Here is a 15,165-nt window from a genome sequence, read left to right as displayed (position 1 = left end):
GCATAGGAACCATGGACATGAAGCACAGTGACTGCCACAGCTCCGGGAATGGGGCTGTGTTTCTGAAGGGATTTGTAGAAGACAGACTACTCACCTCACTTAATACTGGTAACCTTTTGAAGATGAATGAAAATTGGGGCAGACTTTCTCATAGGCTAAGAATTTTCTGCTGTTTTTTATCCCTTTGCCTGTAAATGCAATTCTAAGCAGACCATTCTTATATTACTAGCAACTTTGTAATTAATCAAATATCACACTGAAGTGTATTTAAGTGTGTAATCCACTAAAAATTGGTAGTGAGGGAGAGTGGGTGCTGTCAGATCCATGTTAGTAATGACTGTATGAACCTGGAATGGCGTTCTCTGCATGTATCTTCTCCTTTAAATCTTTCAAGAGTTTGGTAGTAAATATTGATTTCAGCTAATGGTGGTTTTAACTTCTTTGTGCACATGCTTTGCCCCAAGGGACTCTGTCATGTACAGGGAGAAGCCAAGGCTTGTTCATAAAGAACAGAGCAAATATGTTTTTCTTTTAAAATGCTGGATATTAGTGGTGGTCTCTCGAAGCAAGATTCCTGCCACTTGTGTTAATGCAGTTGTTTTGCAGTTCTGCAGAACAATTTGGGAGATGGACAGTGACCTAAATAAAGACTATATTGTCACCACGTACATCTGGTACATTATATTATATACTGTATTATCACAATGCATCCGGCAAAAGAAGCCTCAGTGTTAAAGCTTTTAAAATAGTGCAGAGTCCTTTTGTAGCACACCATTTAAAGCATTTGATGCTTTCAATCTTGCTCTAACATAGCCCATCCTTCCCTCCCTTTCCTCCCTCTGTTCCCTTTCCTCCCTCTATTCCCTTTCCTCCCTTTATTCCCTTTCCTCCTTTTCCTCCCTTTCCTCTCTCTTCCCTTTCCTCCCTTTCTTCCCATTTCCTCCCTTCCTTTTTCTCCCTTCTGTCACTTTTTCCTCTTCCTTCTTCTGCTTTCCCCATTTCTCCCCTGCTTTTCCTCCTCTTCCCCTCCCTTTTTTTTCCTCCACCCTTCCTTCCTTTCTTCCTTCCCTCCCTTTCAAGACCCTCATGTCTAACTTAGTCTTCTGACATAAACACTTCAGTTAAATGTCTGGTGATACAGGACAATGACAGTATTTGGTCACGTTGATATAAACATGACATTCAGATGCTGTTTGACTATCCATTGACATTTGTTGTTCTCCCTAACATTTCCCAAGTCCACAGACCCAGATACTGGTTTTGTTTCAGTAGGTCTGGATTAGCTGTTGAATTTCCAGCACTAGAAAGCAGAAATATTGCATGTAGGGAGAATGGAGAAGTGCTTCAGGTATTGTTTCTCTCTGTTGGTGTGTGAAATGCTGTTACTGAATAGAGCCTTTTCCTTACCTTGGTGCACCTTGTGCTACTGCTTGTTCTGTTATGCCAGCCTCGGTGCTGTCAGCGAGGTTCCAGTCTGGTCTCTCATGTGGTTTCAGACTTGTAAGCAGGGACAAAAAGAGTTTAGGGCTATTCTGCAAATGCCATCAGTGGGGGACAGTTGCAGAGCTACAAGCCTGGGCCATTTCCAGGTTAGGCTGGCCCTGTTTGGCCAATCACAGAGTGCAAAATAACCACATTATTCCTCAAAGTGTTTTTCCAGAGTTGAAGTAATAACCATCTTGCCCTATAAAGATCCTATTTCTCCTATAGAATATTTCTGTGCTGAGATAACTTTCATGAACTGCTTTCAAAAGGGCTAGGTATTTTTTTTTTATTATTTTCTTTTTAAAGTCACTTTTCACCTCTGTTCTCCTATTTCCATTTTTGTCTTCTGTGGCCTGTGCATTCCACAGCCATTTCTGTAAAACAGCAAATCCATTCGCACTATAGCAAGTGAATCTGTGATGGGTTTCCTATAGTGAAAAAAGGGGAGTCCAAGGAATGTAATTATTTAGACTCATGCAATTCCACTAGACTTGAGACTGATCATCCAGTGCAGAGGACAAACTGTGCCCTCTACCAAGTACTTGCATGGGTGATGCACAGTGTTGGGCTCATGCTGCTGCTACGTGGGAAGGCAGTAGGTCATCTGCTTTCTATTTTGAGTTTCTTTTTCAGAAGTATCCTTTTACTCCCCTCTTCTTCCTCAGGCCAGTCCTCAATGGTCTTCAGTCCTTCCACTGTCTTTCTTTTTTCCATTTCCACTGGGGTCATCTTGCCTCCAGTCCCCTTATGGCTCTTTCTCCCTGTTTTTCCCCCCCTCCTTAATTCCAGAGTTTTCCAACATTCATTCTTATTCTATTTTGAAATATCCTATGTTTGCCCCATATTCTTTTAGGTATCCCCAGTTATGCTCTTTCTCGAGAAGAAAGCAGCTCTGCATAAGCAGAGGAAAGTCGGGAAGCAGCTATTTGGCTTTTTTTGATAACAGAAACAGTGGGTTTTAGTGGGCAAATGCTGAGTTAGGGGACCAAAAGCTTTTCTCCCTTGGCTGATTTGAATGCAAATGCATGTACCTGTAAGAGAGAGAAGGGACAAAACCTTAGGACTGCTGGGGAGCCTTCCCAGCGCTGGGTTTTGTTCAGGCAGGCAATAAATAAACCATGTGGCCATTTAAAAAGAACTAGGGAGTTCAGAAGCATGAAAAAAGAATCTTTTTGATACTCCTTGTGCAAATAATCCTGGAGGGGGCCAGTGGCTAGTGACTTCACAGATGCCAGCCACAGGGAAAGGACCGAAGGAAGGCTGCTTGCTGTTGAGGCAATTCACACATCAATGCTTTTTGAGAGCACTCGGCTCTGCCTGAAGATTTATGGGCCTCTCTTCTTTTAAAATAAATGAGTAAAGGACCAAGCTGAGTGTTTTTCCACACATAAATGTCATAAATGCAATCCCAAAAACTTCACTGCAGTACCAGCAAGGGCTCAAGCCCCAGCTCAAATGTGCATCGTATTAAAGTCCTTCTTGGGGACTCCAGACACAAATTGCTTTCCAACATCCAGAACCATTTGGAAATGCTTTAATCCTGAAACCAGGGGGTTTCTAATGGAAATGCTGACAGACCCTTCGTTGTAGCAGCTGAAGCAGGCAGGGCTGTGATAATGAGCCTGTATGCCTGCATGTGGAAAGCGTGATGCTAGCTCAGAAAACAAGCACTTCCACTGAAAAGCCCACGCTGGGAAAAACCACCGTGTGCCGTTCCAGCACAATGCTGCTTCAAATTGGCTTTGCTCAAGCAAGTATGTATTGGGAACAACCATGGGCATTAGCCCTGCGTGTATTACACTTCCAAAGCCAACAAGTCTTAATAGCATTTCTAATAACGCTCTAATTATCTCTAAATAGCACAGCATTGAATAGCCACGACTAGCAATTTAAAATGCTGCATGCGCTGATGGGGTTCTTTGCTATTCACAAGTGCAGTGTAACCATGTCTCCTCTCACTTTTTAAACATTGTGCCTGTGACCCTAAAAAACAGGGGATGCTTCATTTATTGCTCATGTCTCTGCATAACGCTGCTGATGCTGGAGACTGTATACGCTGTGTACCTGTATTTGGAAATCTCAGTGACCTTGGTCACACCAGGCTGAAGAAACCTGTCTTGCAAGCATGAACCCAGGTGATTAATTTCAACAAACAGGTTGCTTATAAGAGTGTAATTACTCACTTGTGCAAATGGCAGGATGGGTGCACTGACCTGCATTAGACACATTGTAGTATACACCTCCCCTTCGGTTCTTTTTCCTCTGTTAATCAGAGGCCTGAAAACCCTGCAACATTTAGACAGCTTGAGGTTGAAGGCTGAAATGTCACTTTTAAAAGAGGGTTAAAAAGGTCACACAGCTGCAAATAATAATAGCCCAATGAAAATCAGATTCTTACTGCAGCCTACTTCAAGAATAACATTGAAACAGGAAACAAGCCTGCTTGATGTTTTTACCAGTATGGCAGTAAGATTACTGCTGAGTTTAAAAAGGGGGGAGAAAGACAGAAAGGAACATGCTTTCTCGATCTTAGATGTAAGAACAGTTTTTCTGGTTCAGAAAAGGTGATCCTGGGGCTCTGCAAAATCTCCTTGAGGAGCCTGAGGACATGGGGTACTTCCCTCTGCATGCTGCTGAGAGGAGATGTAGTTTGTTGCTGTGTTCTGAGAGGGGTTTTGTTTCTTCTGTTTGCTTTTTTTTCTTTGTTATGTTCTTGCATTCTTCACTGTGGGCTTCAGTTTTATTAATTATAATAGAAACTTTTTAGAGGACTCTTATGCAAAAATCAAAGAGTAGGAAAAAAATCTTGACTTGCTGCAGAACTTACTTGTTTCTCTACCACGTGCCATAGGTTGGAGAAGCCTTTCTCTTGTATTTTTATTTATTTCTTTTTATAATTAGAGTACCTTAAGTTCTCCTGAGCAAAGTGATATTTCAGGAGAATGGCAGGCTGCAACAGCATAGCAGATTTCCTCACTTACACATTCTGCCAATAAGGCTCTTTACGTGGTCACAATAGGGCAATAAATGCTGACAGATGTTGTTAACATGTCTATTAAAATTCAGCCCCCTTTTCTGCTGGATTATACACTCATGGCTATTGTTAATAATATCAGAACTAATGCTGACATATCAATAATTGTGTTCGCTTTTATTTATATTCCTTGATTGTTTCCTCAAAAAAGTCACAAAGTTGCAATAAATTAAGCTATTGATAACAGAAGCAAAAAAATCAGACTGGAGCAATTTTTTAACTTTACAGTCATCATAGATTTGTCTGATATTCTTCATGTGCATTAATTGCCGTGGTTATTAGTAGTACTACAAGAGTTGCATGAGTGTAACTTGAATTTTTAAGATCCCAAAGGCTAATAAGCACCTTAATTTAGATGGAAAGGCTGCTGCGATATATTTTTATTAGGTGAAGTGGAAATGTTGCCATTGGTTGTGTTATTTCCTTCCTTCACCTGCACACAGTGTGCAAAAAGAAGACGTGGATTGTGTGGCCCAGCAACACACGTGAGACACGTGAAGAGAAGTGTGCGCCAGAGGCTGTGTCCGGGCTGAAGGATGGGAGATGCCTGCCTGCATCCTTAGAAGGATGCCACTCAAGCAGTGCTGTGCACAACCAGAACAGCTCTGCTGCTGAGAGCCCCCATTCTGCTGCAAACCTGGGGCGCGGCCCCGTGGTGCCGGTGCATCCGCAGCTTTTGCGGATTCAGCGGGATTGAGGCATGCAGGAGGTTCAACTCACAGCCCAGAATTCCAGCTGCTTGTTTCTGGTCAACATTCGAGCACCACACTGGAATTACTGCCATATGATAACCAAGCACGAGACACTTGCAAATAGTGTAGGCAGCAGGCAGCTTCTTCCACTCATTTACTGTTGCAAGAGAGTCAGTGGTACCAGTCCCAAGTGCAGTGATTGCACCACATGCAAACACCAGTTCTGCATGGTGCAATTTGTCCTGAGGGCACTGTACCACCTGGTAACATGCTATATAGGTCAAGTGCTGCTAGACAGCACCTTGGAGTGCAGGTGATACAACCATTCTGGATTATTGCTTCTTTTATGTTCAGTGTCTGCAAGGAATGATTCTCATGGAAATAAGCAGTTGCTTATACATTTGGGAAAAACAATTTGATGTTGAATCTGATGCCTTTTCCAGGTACTGAGAGTAAACAAGTCCATGTTTTCTTATAGTCAATTTCCTGGAGCTGATCCCTGCACTCAGGATTCTAGTCCTCATCTAGTGTGTTATTTTGCTGCTTAGTCCGTGCTTATCTACTAGATAACCTTGAGAATAATTTAATTGTTATAAGAGCATGCACTGGTGGATTCAGGGACTAAAGGTCACACTCAGGGTGGGGAGGGAAGTCTTAGACTTGCAATACTCAATAAGAAATCAAACTCTAAATAATTCCTGGTAATGTTTTGAAATTCACTTGGACACTTGGGACCAGAATTGTAGCTATCTTGTTTTCTTTAACTGAGTCTCATCTGTTGTTTTGCTATTGAAAATGCTGTTGTCACTGTCCCCTGAGGAGGGGAAAAAGGGGTAACAGAAATCTTTGGCAGTGCTTCAGTTGCAGGAGCAATTGAGATATTAAATAAAGCCTTTCATTATCCATGCGTAGCTGCTATTTTTTTTCCTTTTCTTTCCGTGTAAAGGAAAAAGTTGTCTTTAGGAAAGACAACATGCCTGGGGTCACATCCCATAAATAGAGGTGGATTTAAAAATCTCACTTAGCTGGAGCTTTTGGTTTTGTTTTTTGTGGGGGTTTGTTTTTCTAGTCAGTTATCTCTCTGCTGCTTGTTTCTTTCAGACAGGATAGCGTAATTCAGAGTATTTTTATGGCTTCATCTCTGAAGAGCTAGTCTATGCACAGTCTGGAACTGAAATAACTGAAATTAGAAGTAATTTAACACCTTTAGTTATTTTAGTATGCGAATATACTCTTTCATTTCTGATTATGAGTATCCTATTTCAGTTTAACATAGCTGTAAGTTAAATCAAAACAGGATATGAATAATCTTAAAGGAGTAAATTAGGTACAATTTTAGTTATTTCGATTCTAGCCTTGTGTGGATACATAAGTTATGCCTGAGTAAGGGTCTTTCTTGACACTTTACTGTATTATAAATCATTTGTCTCAGGCCAGATGTTGGTAGAGATGCCCATGTCAGGAAGATCAGGTGATGCTTATTATCAACTTTTGGGAGTAGTGTCCTTGTGGAGGTTGAAGGGCAAATGAAAGTAGAAATCCTTCGCTTCTGGATTCTGTTTCTAGGAGTCAGTGGAGTCAGACAGAGTGGAGTTTTTTATGTCACCATTAGAAAAATATACTGTCAGGCTAATGTTGTCCACCAGAATGAAGTGTAATTAAAAAGAAAATGTTATCATCCAGTGAAAAGAATTGCTGCAAGTATGGGTTGATGTACAGGTTATGGTGAATTACACTATCAACTGTAAGCATGCTAAAGATACTCCTGATGACAGGAAAAATGAACTGTAGCTTAAAAAAAATTCACTGGGTTTGAGCTATTTTACCACCTGTCCCTCTACAGATTTTTGTAGTTATAAAATCAAATTCTGCTTCCCCACCAAGATATTTCTCTTTGGATCATAAAAAATTACCCAAACATCACCCAGATATTTTTCTAAAAGAGGCTGTGGTGAGGTTGTTTTAAGGGATTTCAGGGAATCTCTAAATGTAAGTCATCTGCTTTAAGATGGGTCACCCACTACATTCTAGCTGGTAAAAGCAGTTGTTCCAACAGAAAACATTTCCAAAATAAATGGCTTACTTATTTTACTCCTTAGAATTTTACTGAAATTTAATTTTTTTGTTTGCTTAGGGACACTGCCCTAGCATTGACTCAAATTCAGGTGCATAACTGCATTCTGAGGGTGAATGTTTCACACTTTGCCTTTATTTAAGACTTGGGAGCTTTCCCCCAGGGTTTAGTTCAAGGTTACAGGACTGGAACTGCTGTGTGGAAGTGCAGTTCTAGACAAAACTTCACTGCTGAAGCTCCTGAGGCTCTAGTTGACCTCTTAAAGGATGGGGATGCACAGTTACCTTGTGTGCATGGAGAGCATGTATGTAATGTATTGAAGTTATTAATATCAGACAGTATGGATGCAGAACTTCAAAAAGTGGGCTCTTTCTCAGAAGTAACATAGACGTCTGGTTTTAATGTTGTTCAGCAGGAACTGAAGGAGGAAAGGTAAAAACCTTTAATTCGAGATATTTCTGAGAAGACACGGTCTTATCTAATAACAACACTGAACATATGCTATTTTCTGAGGCAGATTTATGCTGTGAAAGCTGAACTTTATTTCTTTCTTAACAGTAAATTGGTGCTCAGGAAGGAGCAATAAGAATCTAGACTCTAGAGAGCCTGCTGAGTATTAGGAAAATTAGTACTCTGAGTGTGAAAACTTTGTTCTGATGTGTTTGTGGAGTTTGAAATAAAAGCACAAACTGCCATTTCTGTATGTTGCATGCATGTGTGAAGTTTAGAACGTGTATATTCATAGGTTCCCTTTCTTTCCCCCTTCCCCTTTTAACATGTAGATTTATGAGGAATCAAAGATGAACTTGGAGCAGGAGAGGCCTTTTGTCTGCAGTGCCCCAGGCTGCTCACAGGTGAGTGGAGTCAGCGGTGATATTAATTGAGTCCTCAGCACTAGCTCTGGCTTGTATAATGCCTCCTGATATATTAACACATGTCTAATAATAATATGTGTGTCAGGGGTTTTTTGTGTGGGTTTTTGTTTTAAGACCTGCTTCCCCTCAATTCTCTCCACAAGACACTATTACAAAATATTTCAAGCAAAGACAGCAGCCAGTCAAAAGTGAGATGGTACAAGTGCTGCTCAAGCTGCTTCTGTGCCTTTTCTCATCCCAAAGCCTAATGCTTCAAGACATGTATTGCAGATTCCTTTAGGGACTATCAAGAGAGGACACACTGGGCAGGACACATTTATCTGTCCTCTGCTGAGATATATGATAGAATATATTATGTTGCTATCAGGAGGCCCTAACCCTCCTGCATTTTTTGGTTTTTTTTTTTGGTTTTAAATACTTAAATACAATGATATCTTATTAGCTGATTTTTATTTATTTCTGTATTCATTCATTTTTAGTCTTTAAGACAGCTTCCTCCTAAATATTTTCTGTGGAAAATGCAGCCTGTAGATAAATTTTGCCCCAGGGTGTGCATTTGGGATTCCTGTCCTTTTGACTGGTGCTCTACCGTATGTCTCCGAGGGCAAAACCTGACTTGTAACATTAGATGTTTAATGAGCTTAAAAAACCCTGAAGTGACAAGGATTTACCTGCTGAGATTTGAACCGGGGTGTGTGTGGTTTTTTCAGTGATTTTGCAGAGGTGAGGGAAGTTCCCCCGCATGCAGTGATGAGGGAAGTTCCATGTGTGGCACTTCTGGCCCTAATTTGTTTTAGTAACAAGAGTTTGTGAGTAAAATCTTCAGACAAGGTCATCTTTTGGGCTTTTGCCACGGGCTTCCCGTGTGCCTCCATGTCACGTGATACAGCTTACCCATTTTCCAGAGTCCTCCTCTCTTAATGAGTGAACCTTTCCCTGTTTCAATGTGTCTTGGGAGTTTTCAGCTGGCTAATATATTTACAACTCTTTAGGTTCTTCTGGAAGAGGGTTGGGTGACTGTTAATGAAGTGTAGGTGTTGATTTTGCCAAGAGCTGAAATAAGGAGAGGCAGAAGCCTTCAGTCCAGTTAACAGCTGGCTGAGTGGCTTTGCTGTTTCACTAAGTAGGAGTTTTTCTAAGGGAGGCAGAGTGCATCTTTTGGATTATCCCTCAGGCTGAGACTATGTCCCTTTAGATTTCCACATGCAGAGTTAAACTTTCACCGTTCTGTCACAGAGGTAGAATAAAAGTATCTGAGTTTAATTGCGATGTTTATTTACCTTTCTGATGAAACTAAATTCCACTGAAATCAGTGGACTTGAGTGTTTTCATGTCAACTCTTAATTAGTTTCCTCAGTGGAGGAGAAGTTGATCCAGACAAGCTCTTTCAGGTGTTCAGAGAGCAACTTTGCTTGCATGCTGTTAAATTTGCAAAGATGAACAATGTAGATGTGACTTCCATCTTAATAAACATTTAACTAAATATTTAACTGCCCATTCCCCAACACCACCCCTGTCTGTAATAAATGAGGACGTGACACAAGTGCATATTGCAGAGCTGCTGTCCAGCTAAGCTGGCTGGGGCTTCTCTCTTGGCCCCTGCAGCTGTGTGCTGAGGGCTGATGGAGTGAACCTTCTGCACAAGGAAGAAAGCAGACTTAGAAAAAAGACAGAGAAGTCTGGGCTGGAGGCACAGTTTCTCCTCTGTTGCCCCACACCCTGTTTAAGCTGGCCGATTGCATCATGAAGAGAGAGTGAGGCATCCATGAAGGAAAATCCATTTTCAAGAGAAATAAATGTGGGGTTTTTTCCCCCCTTCATGATTTCATTGAGCAAAGTCTTTCTCAGATATTCCCTTTGTTCTTAACATAAATTCCTAATGCTGCATTTCTTCCAGATGAGTAAGCAGTGAATCAGGCTTTCACAGTGAGGAACGGGTCTTGGGGATTTCTTTCTTTTTCAGTTTTTTTCCTTTTTTTCCCCCAGAGAATTCAATTCCATTATTTATGCTGCTTTGTCTATGGGTTTAGAGAGATTTTCAGAAGGTGTAACATATGGCAACTATTTATACTTTAGCCACAAGCAAAGTCACTTAGCCAAGAGTACACTGTGTTGAAACCATTAGGTGCCTTTAGCTCTGTTGTTGCCACTGTTTTTTGTCTCCTGTGTACCTGTTGCTTTAAAGAGCTGCTTTTAATTATTTTTTTTTTCCTCAAGCCTTGGTGATACAACTTTTGGCTTTTGGTAGTCCTGAAATAACCCAGTTGAAGCCACCTCAGTAGCAAAGATCTGTGCATACGCGCATTCTGGTGAAGGAAACTTCACAGAACCATTCTGCTGTTTGAGCCCAAATGTGCAAGTGCTTGAATGTTCATTCAAGCTTGTCTGTTCTTTGTTTTGTTCAAAAGAAGCTATTTCTTGTAGAAGTCTGTAATCAGATTGTAAAGCAAACTTAGCACACTGATTAGTTTCTTATAAAAAACATCTCTCCACCTTCTCGGCTTGACAAAGGAGAATAATTTGATTTAGTATTATAAAGGGTCATAACTAGCTGCTATAAAACTGTGCACCATTTAATTGCCACTCCAAATCAAGTCAAAGTATCAGATATTTCCAAAATTAAAGACGTGTTTTGCCTGAATACTTTTGGATAGAAAAAAGCTGGCTTACTTAGTTATTTTTATAGCTGTTCATCAGATATATGTTGCAGAAAGACACAAAAGCAGAAAAATCCAGTAAAGTGATTTAAGATTTGTCTCATTACTTAGCATTTGCCGTGGGCTAAGAGCATAGAGAACAGCAGCTATCGCAGATGCTCAGGCACGTGGTGACTTGTGAGGCTGTGGTAGCTGGAGTGGGTGTCTGGGACCCTTAGACTCTAAAACTTGGACTGTAATTTTTTTCCAAGCAGTTGCATGACACCTTACGGTTTGTCATCCCAGAGAGCATGGCAGCAAATGTGTTTCTAAATCAAGTACAGCTATTTGTTACTCATACTCACTTGTAGTTTCAAATATTCTGTTTCCTGTGCCATTTGGACACATTTCTAGCTGGATAAATTTCTTTCTGTCTCTCATTTTTGAAATTCTGTCCAATGCCAAAAGTTTATTAGAGAATTAAATTCTTCTTTTTTTCTTTTTTTTCTCTCTTCCTCTCTCTCTTTCTGTGTTTGCCTGACAGCGTTTTCCAACAGAGGATCATCTGATGATTCACAGGCACAAACATGAAATGACTTTGAAGTTTCCTTCAATAAAAACAGATAATATGTTATCAGGTAAGAAGACATGAATTCAAGAGTCGAGATAACTATTCAGATGATGTTGAAAGCATGACTCCTATTGGAAAGCTACTGGCAAAATGACTCCAAGAGTGGTTTTAAAAATCTCCAGATCCAATTAAATAACAAGGAGAGGTGGATTGAGGTAGAATGCATAGAACAAAAAGACAGTTGCCATTCTTCTGCCTTCATACAAGTTTGCCATGAGAGGGAAAGCAATCACTGAACCTCGGGCATGCTGGCAGCTCTATGGTTGATTTCCAGTGAAATACAGGCACTCAAGTGTGTGTCACTTGGGAGCCCAGCAGTGAGAGTGTTAATGAAGCGCATTTGTGCTGTTGCTGGAAGACTTGCTATTTAAGCTGGACAGACTCCCTTCAGCAACTGGAAGACGCCACAGTGTGTGAGCTACCTGTGTGGTGACTCAGGAACTGCCCCCTGTAGATAGCCATAACCAGGCAGGTGAACAAGTGAGTGCTACCCAGCGCTCTTTGCCCACCTCTCTCTGCACTTCCCCCTTCATAAGCAGGGTCATTTGGTACAATTGCCCCCTATAATTTCTTGAGTAGTGTATTTCTTATGTAGTCTTTCTGTGCTCTTGTCTGTGTAACCACTTATCAATGGCTTGCTGGCCTTCAGCCAGCGTTGGGTAAAGTGAAGCTAGCTCTTCATTTTGCTTCTTTCCTCTCCTATTCCCTTTCTTGTTGTTTAGTCTTTGGGCTGTACTAATGGACTATTTAGAATAGTATCTCTAGACTTTTACAGGCTTCAAAATAATGGTAGAAAACCCCCTCTGTGGTCCAAATGTGTGTGTGGATGTCCAGTAGTGTTTGATATTTGTCTTTTGCAATGGGCTTCTTCAAGGCAAATTGTGCCATTTCAGATGCAAATCTATATTCATTAAAGGGACTCCAGCAGATGAACTATTTTCTGGTTAAACTGTTTCCATTTTCATGAAAATCATAATGAAGTAACAATGGCTTGCAAATATTTAGTTCTTTGTTTGTTTGGGTTTTTTTGTTGGGACTTTGGGCACCAATGAAAAGTTAGGCGGCCTTTTTTCCAAATAGAATTTATCTTGCTTTTAATTTTAAAATCCCATAGTGGACTAAGTTTAGAAAGAAACAGCACACAGCATTTTGAAGGCTAGGTCTTGTAAAGTGCCTGAGTGCCAGCTCATGCCCACAGAATCCTGTGTTTGCAAGCACAAATGAGGAAAAGCTGCTTTTGCATTTGGCTGTGTCCTTTGGCAGTGAAACTGCTCGAAGACATCTGTGCTGTGGGCACATTCACCCTGTGCAAGTGCTGGCTTTTGTTAAAACTTTCTGTTTGGCAAGAACTTTTGTTCGAGTGCAGTTTCTAAGGAATCTATTCTGTCATCAGGAATCCCCTGAGCAGAGGAGCTCCATTTGTGCTTGGTAACTTCTGTGATTTAGCCATCCTGCTCCTTGCAATGGGCTGCTTTCCTAAGCAAAAACAATGTCTGTCTTCCAGCGCTACCACTGGTACTGGGCCCCCTAAACCTTAGCCAGCTGTACATACTAATGCGGAATTTTCTGGCCAGAAAGACTGAGATTGCTTCTAAGGGATGTATTCTTTGAGGTTTGTGTGTGATGATCCTGTGTAGTAGTGAAAGAGTAAAAAGACACCTGGGTTCCCAAGGACTGTGGCCAATGTTCCTGACCATAATGCCCTGGCAAATTGGTTCTACTGGTGTATTGATTCCTCTTTTTGTATTTGTTTGCTGAATTTGTTTGGCATTTTGCAGTCCTTACTCAGGAAGCATCATAGATCATCTACTCTCTGCAGGAAGACATTGAAAAATAGTTGTTTCATTACCCACTGAAACCCTGGGGAAATCTAAATACCTTAAAGTTTAAGATGTTTTATTCTTAGATTTAAGAATGAAAAATTAATGATAAATGGGAAAAAGAGACATACTTTTCTCTTAGACATTTGTCTTCATGTCTTCCTTGTTTTTTGCATTTTTGCTTATGTGACTTTTTAAAAAAAATGTTCCTGTCATCAGTAAGTTCAAAGAATTGCAGCAGCAATTGCCCTGTAATAAGCCAGGTGCAGTGTTATTTTTTTCCCCCCCTCTTTCTCCTAAGCTGCCTAGAAGTCAGACTTCCTAATTTTTTTTTCCAGTATGATGTATACTGTCTTTTAATTTATTGTGTATTATCCATTTATTATTAACAATTAGTCATGAAAAATAACACACTATATGCTTTCAGGTAGACATTAGAATTATTTACCCTGTTTACAGAGGTAGATTAATCCACAGTCTGGGTTCACTATAATATCAGTAATATTTGACACACATTAAACATGTTTTCTATAAACTGTTCCTGGAAGTAGGCACTGAAACTCTTGGTTTTGTACAAGACATCGTAGAAACTTAGCAAAATATGACTTGGAAAGAAGGAACTTGTTTTTTGTGTGGAATCTGTGTTTGGATCTGAAATAGAAGCTTCTGGGGAGGTAAAAGGGAGAGGTAAAATTACATTATGTGTGAAGATATATGTTGTTATGTAGGTGGGTCAGTGTCCAGTAAACAATGGTGCATGACCTGATTGCAGCCAATGGTGCTGTGCTGGTTTATCAGGTATGTCTTTCCAGGAGCTTCCAAGTTATCAACTAGCTTCACTATGTTTTCTACCATTGTTTTCATGCTGGCTTAAGAAGAACAAGTTATATTAAGTCTGGTGAACTCATCCCTTAAGCCAATTCAGAAACTCCAGATACCCACGTACACCAAACTGCTATCTATTCTCTGACTGTATAAATGGAAGGAAAATCCACTAGAGTCATTGCACTAAAATGCAGGTGATACTTTTGTTGCACAACTTGACACAATTCTGTCTTTTAGAATTAATGTTATTTGCTCCTCTTTGTTGTATGTATTTTATTTTTGTTTGTTAGAAAGTCTTGTTAAAAATACGGATAGAGAGTAATTGGTGTTTTCCATTTCCATCTTTCCATCTAAAAAAGAGCTGTTTGAGATAAAACAGGATATCTTATGTAAGTTTTCCATGCTAGTCACCATTGCAGGCAACTTTAGAGTTAAATTGACTGAAATAGATATCAGCTCTTTGCTGTTTAGAGAGTGAACAGTGTTTGCATAGCTTTGAAACTCTACATTGTGTTGTGTGACAAAGCTTTTGTGTTTAAACACCAAAATATTAATGTCTGTAGAATAGATTGCTTCCTCCAGGGAAATAATAAAAGCCCTGTGGGACTGAACTTTGGGAGCTGGGGATTATCTACACAGAAACCTTTTTTCCTTCCTCATTCTATGTAATGAAACCAAATCCTCTAGAGTTTTGGTGATAAAGCCACTGTGGAGGTGGAAACAGTTTTCTCTAGATGGAGGAAGTGCCTGTAATAAAGGTAGTGCAGAGCTATTCCTTTACCCGAGTAATGCCTGTGCCAGTGAGTTAATTTACATCACTCTTGCTTGCCTTAATTTTTTCTTCCTTGTAGTTTACACAGAGAGGTTTATCTAGGCATGAATTTTGAGGCGTGCAAAATGATTGGGTATGGGTATGGTAGTTTGTTTTCCTTGCTTCTGTGTCCCTTGCTTTATCAAAAATGAAATGAAACATTTTCTTACATTTACTGCTCAGTTTCAGAGTGACCAGAAGACTTTTAAAAATTAGTTGTACCCAGTATGTTTATCCCTCCAGGAATGTCCAGGAGTGCTTTAAAGAGTATATATTTAGGCA

The 15,165-nt window shown here is 40.3% G+C and overlaps 1 protein-coding gene across 1 annotated transcript in view; it reads left to right on the top strand.

Annotated features, from left to right (window-relative positions):
* CREB5 (cAMP responsive element binding protein 5) overlaps window positions 1–15,165 on the top strand; it is a gene marked incomplete at both ends in the record, with an annotated part of 250,314 nt that overhangs the window by 33,931 nt on the left and 201,218 nt on the right. Inside the window, 2 exons of the mRNA XM_084226765.1 lie at window positions 8,068–8,139; window positions 11,341–11,434. Coding sequence (XP_084082891.1) covers window positions 8,068–8,139; window positions 11,341–11,434 — 166 coding nt within the window. The remainder of the gene's footprint in view (window positions 1–8,067; window positions 8,140–11,340; window positions 11,435–15,165) is intronic.

This window comes from Fringilla coelebs (genome assembly GCF_963513975.1).
Source record: "Fringilla coelebs genome assembly, chromosome: 1".
In the NCBI taxonomy this organism is placed as follows: domain Eukaryota; kingdom Metazoa; phylum Chordata; class Aves; order Passeriformes; family Fringillidae; genus Fringilla; species Fringilla coelebs.
Note: the sequence above shows the minus strand (reverse complement) of the source record. Positions and strands in the feature narration are given on the sequence as shown.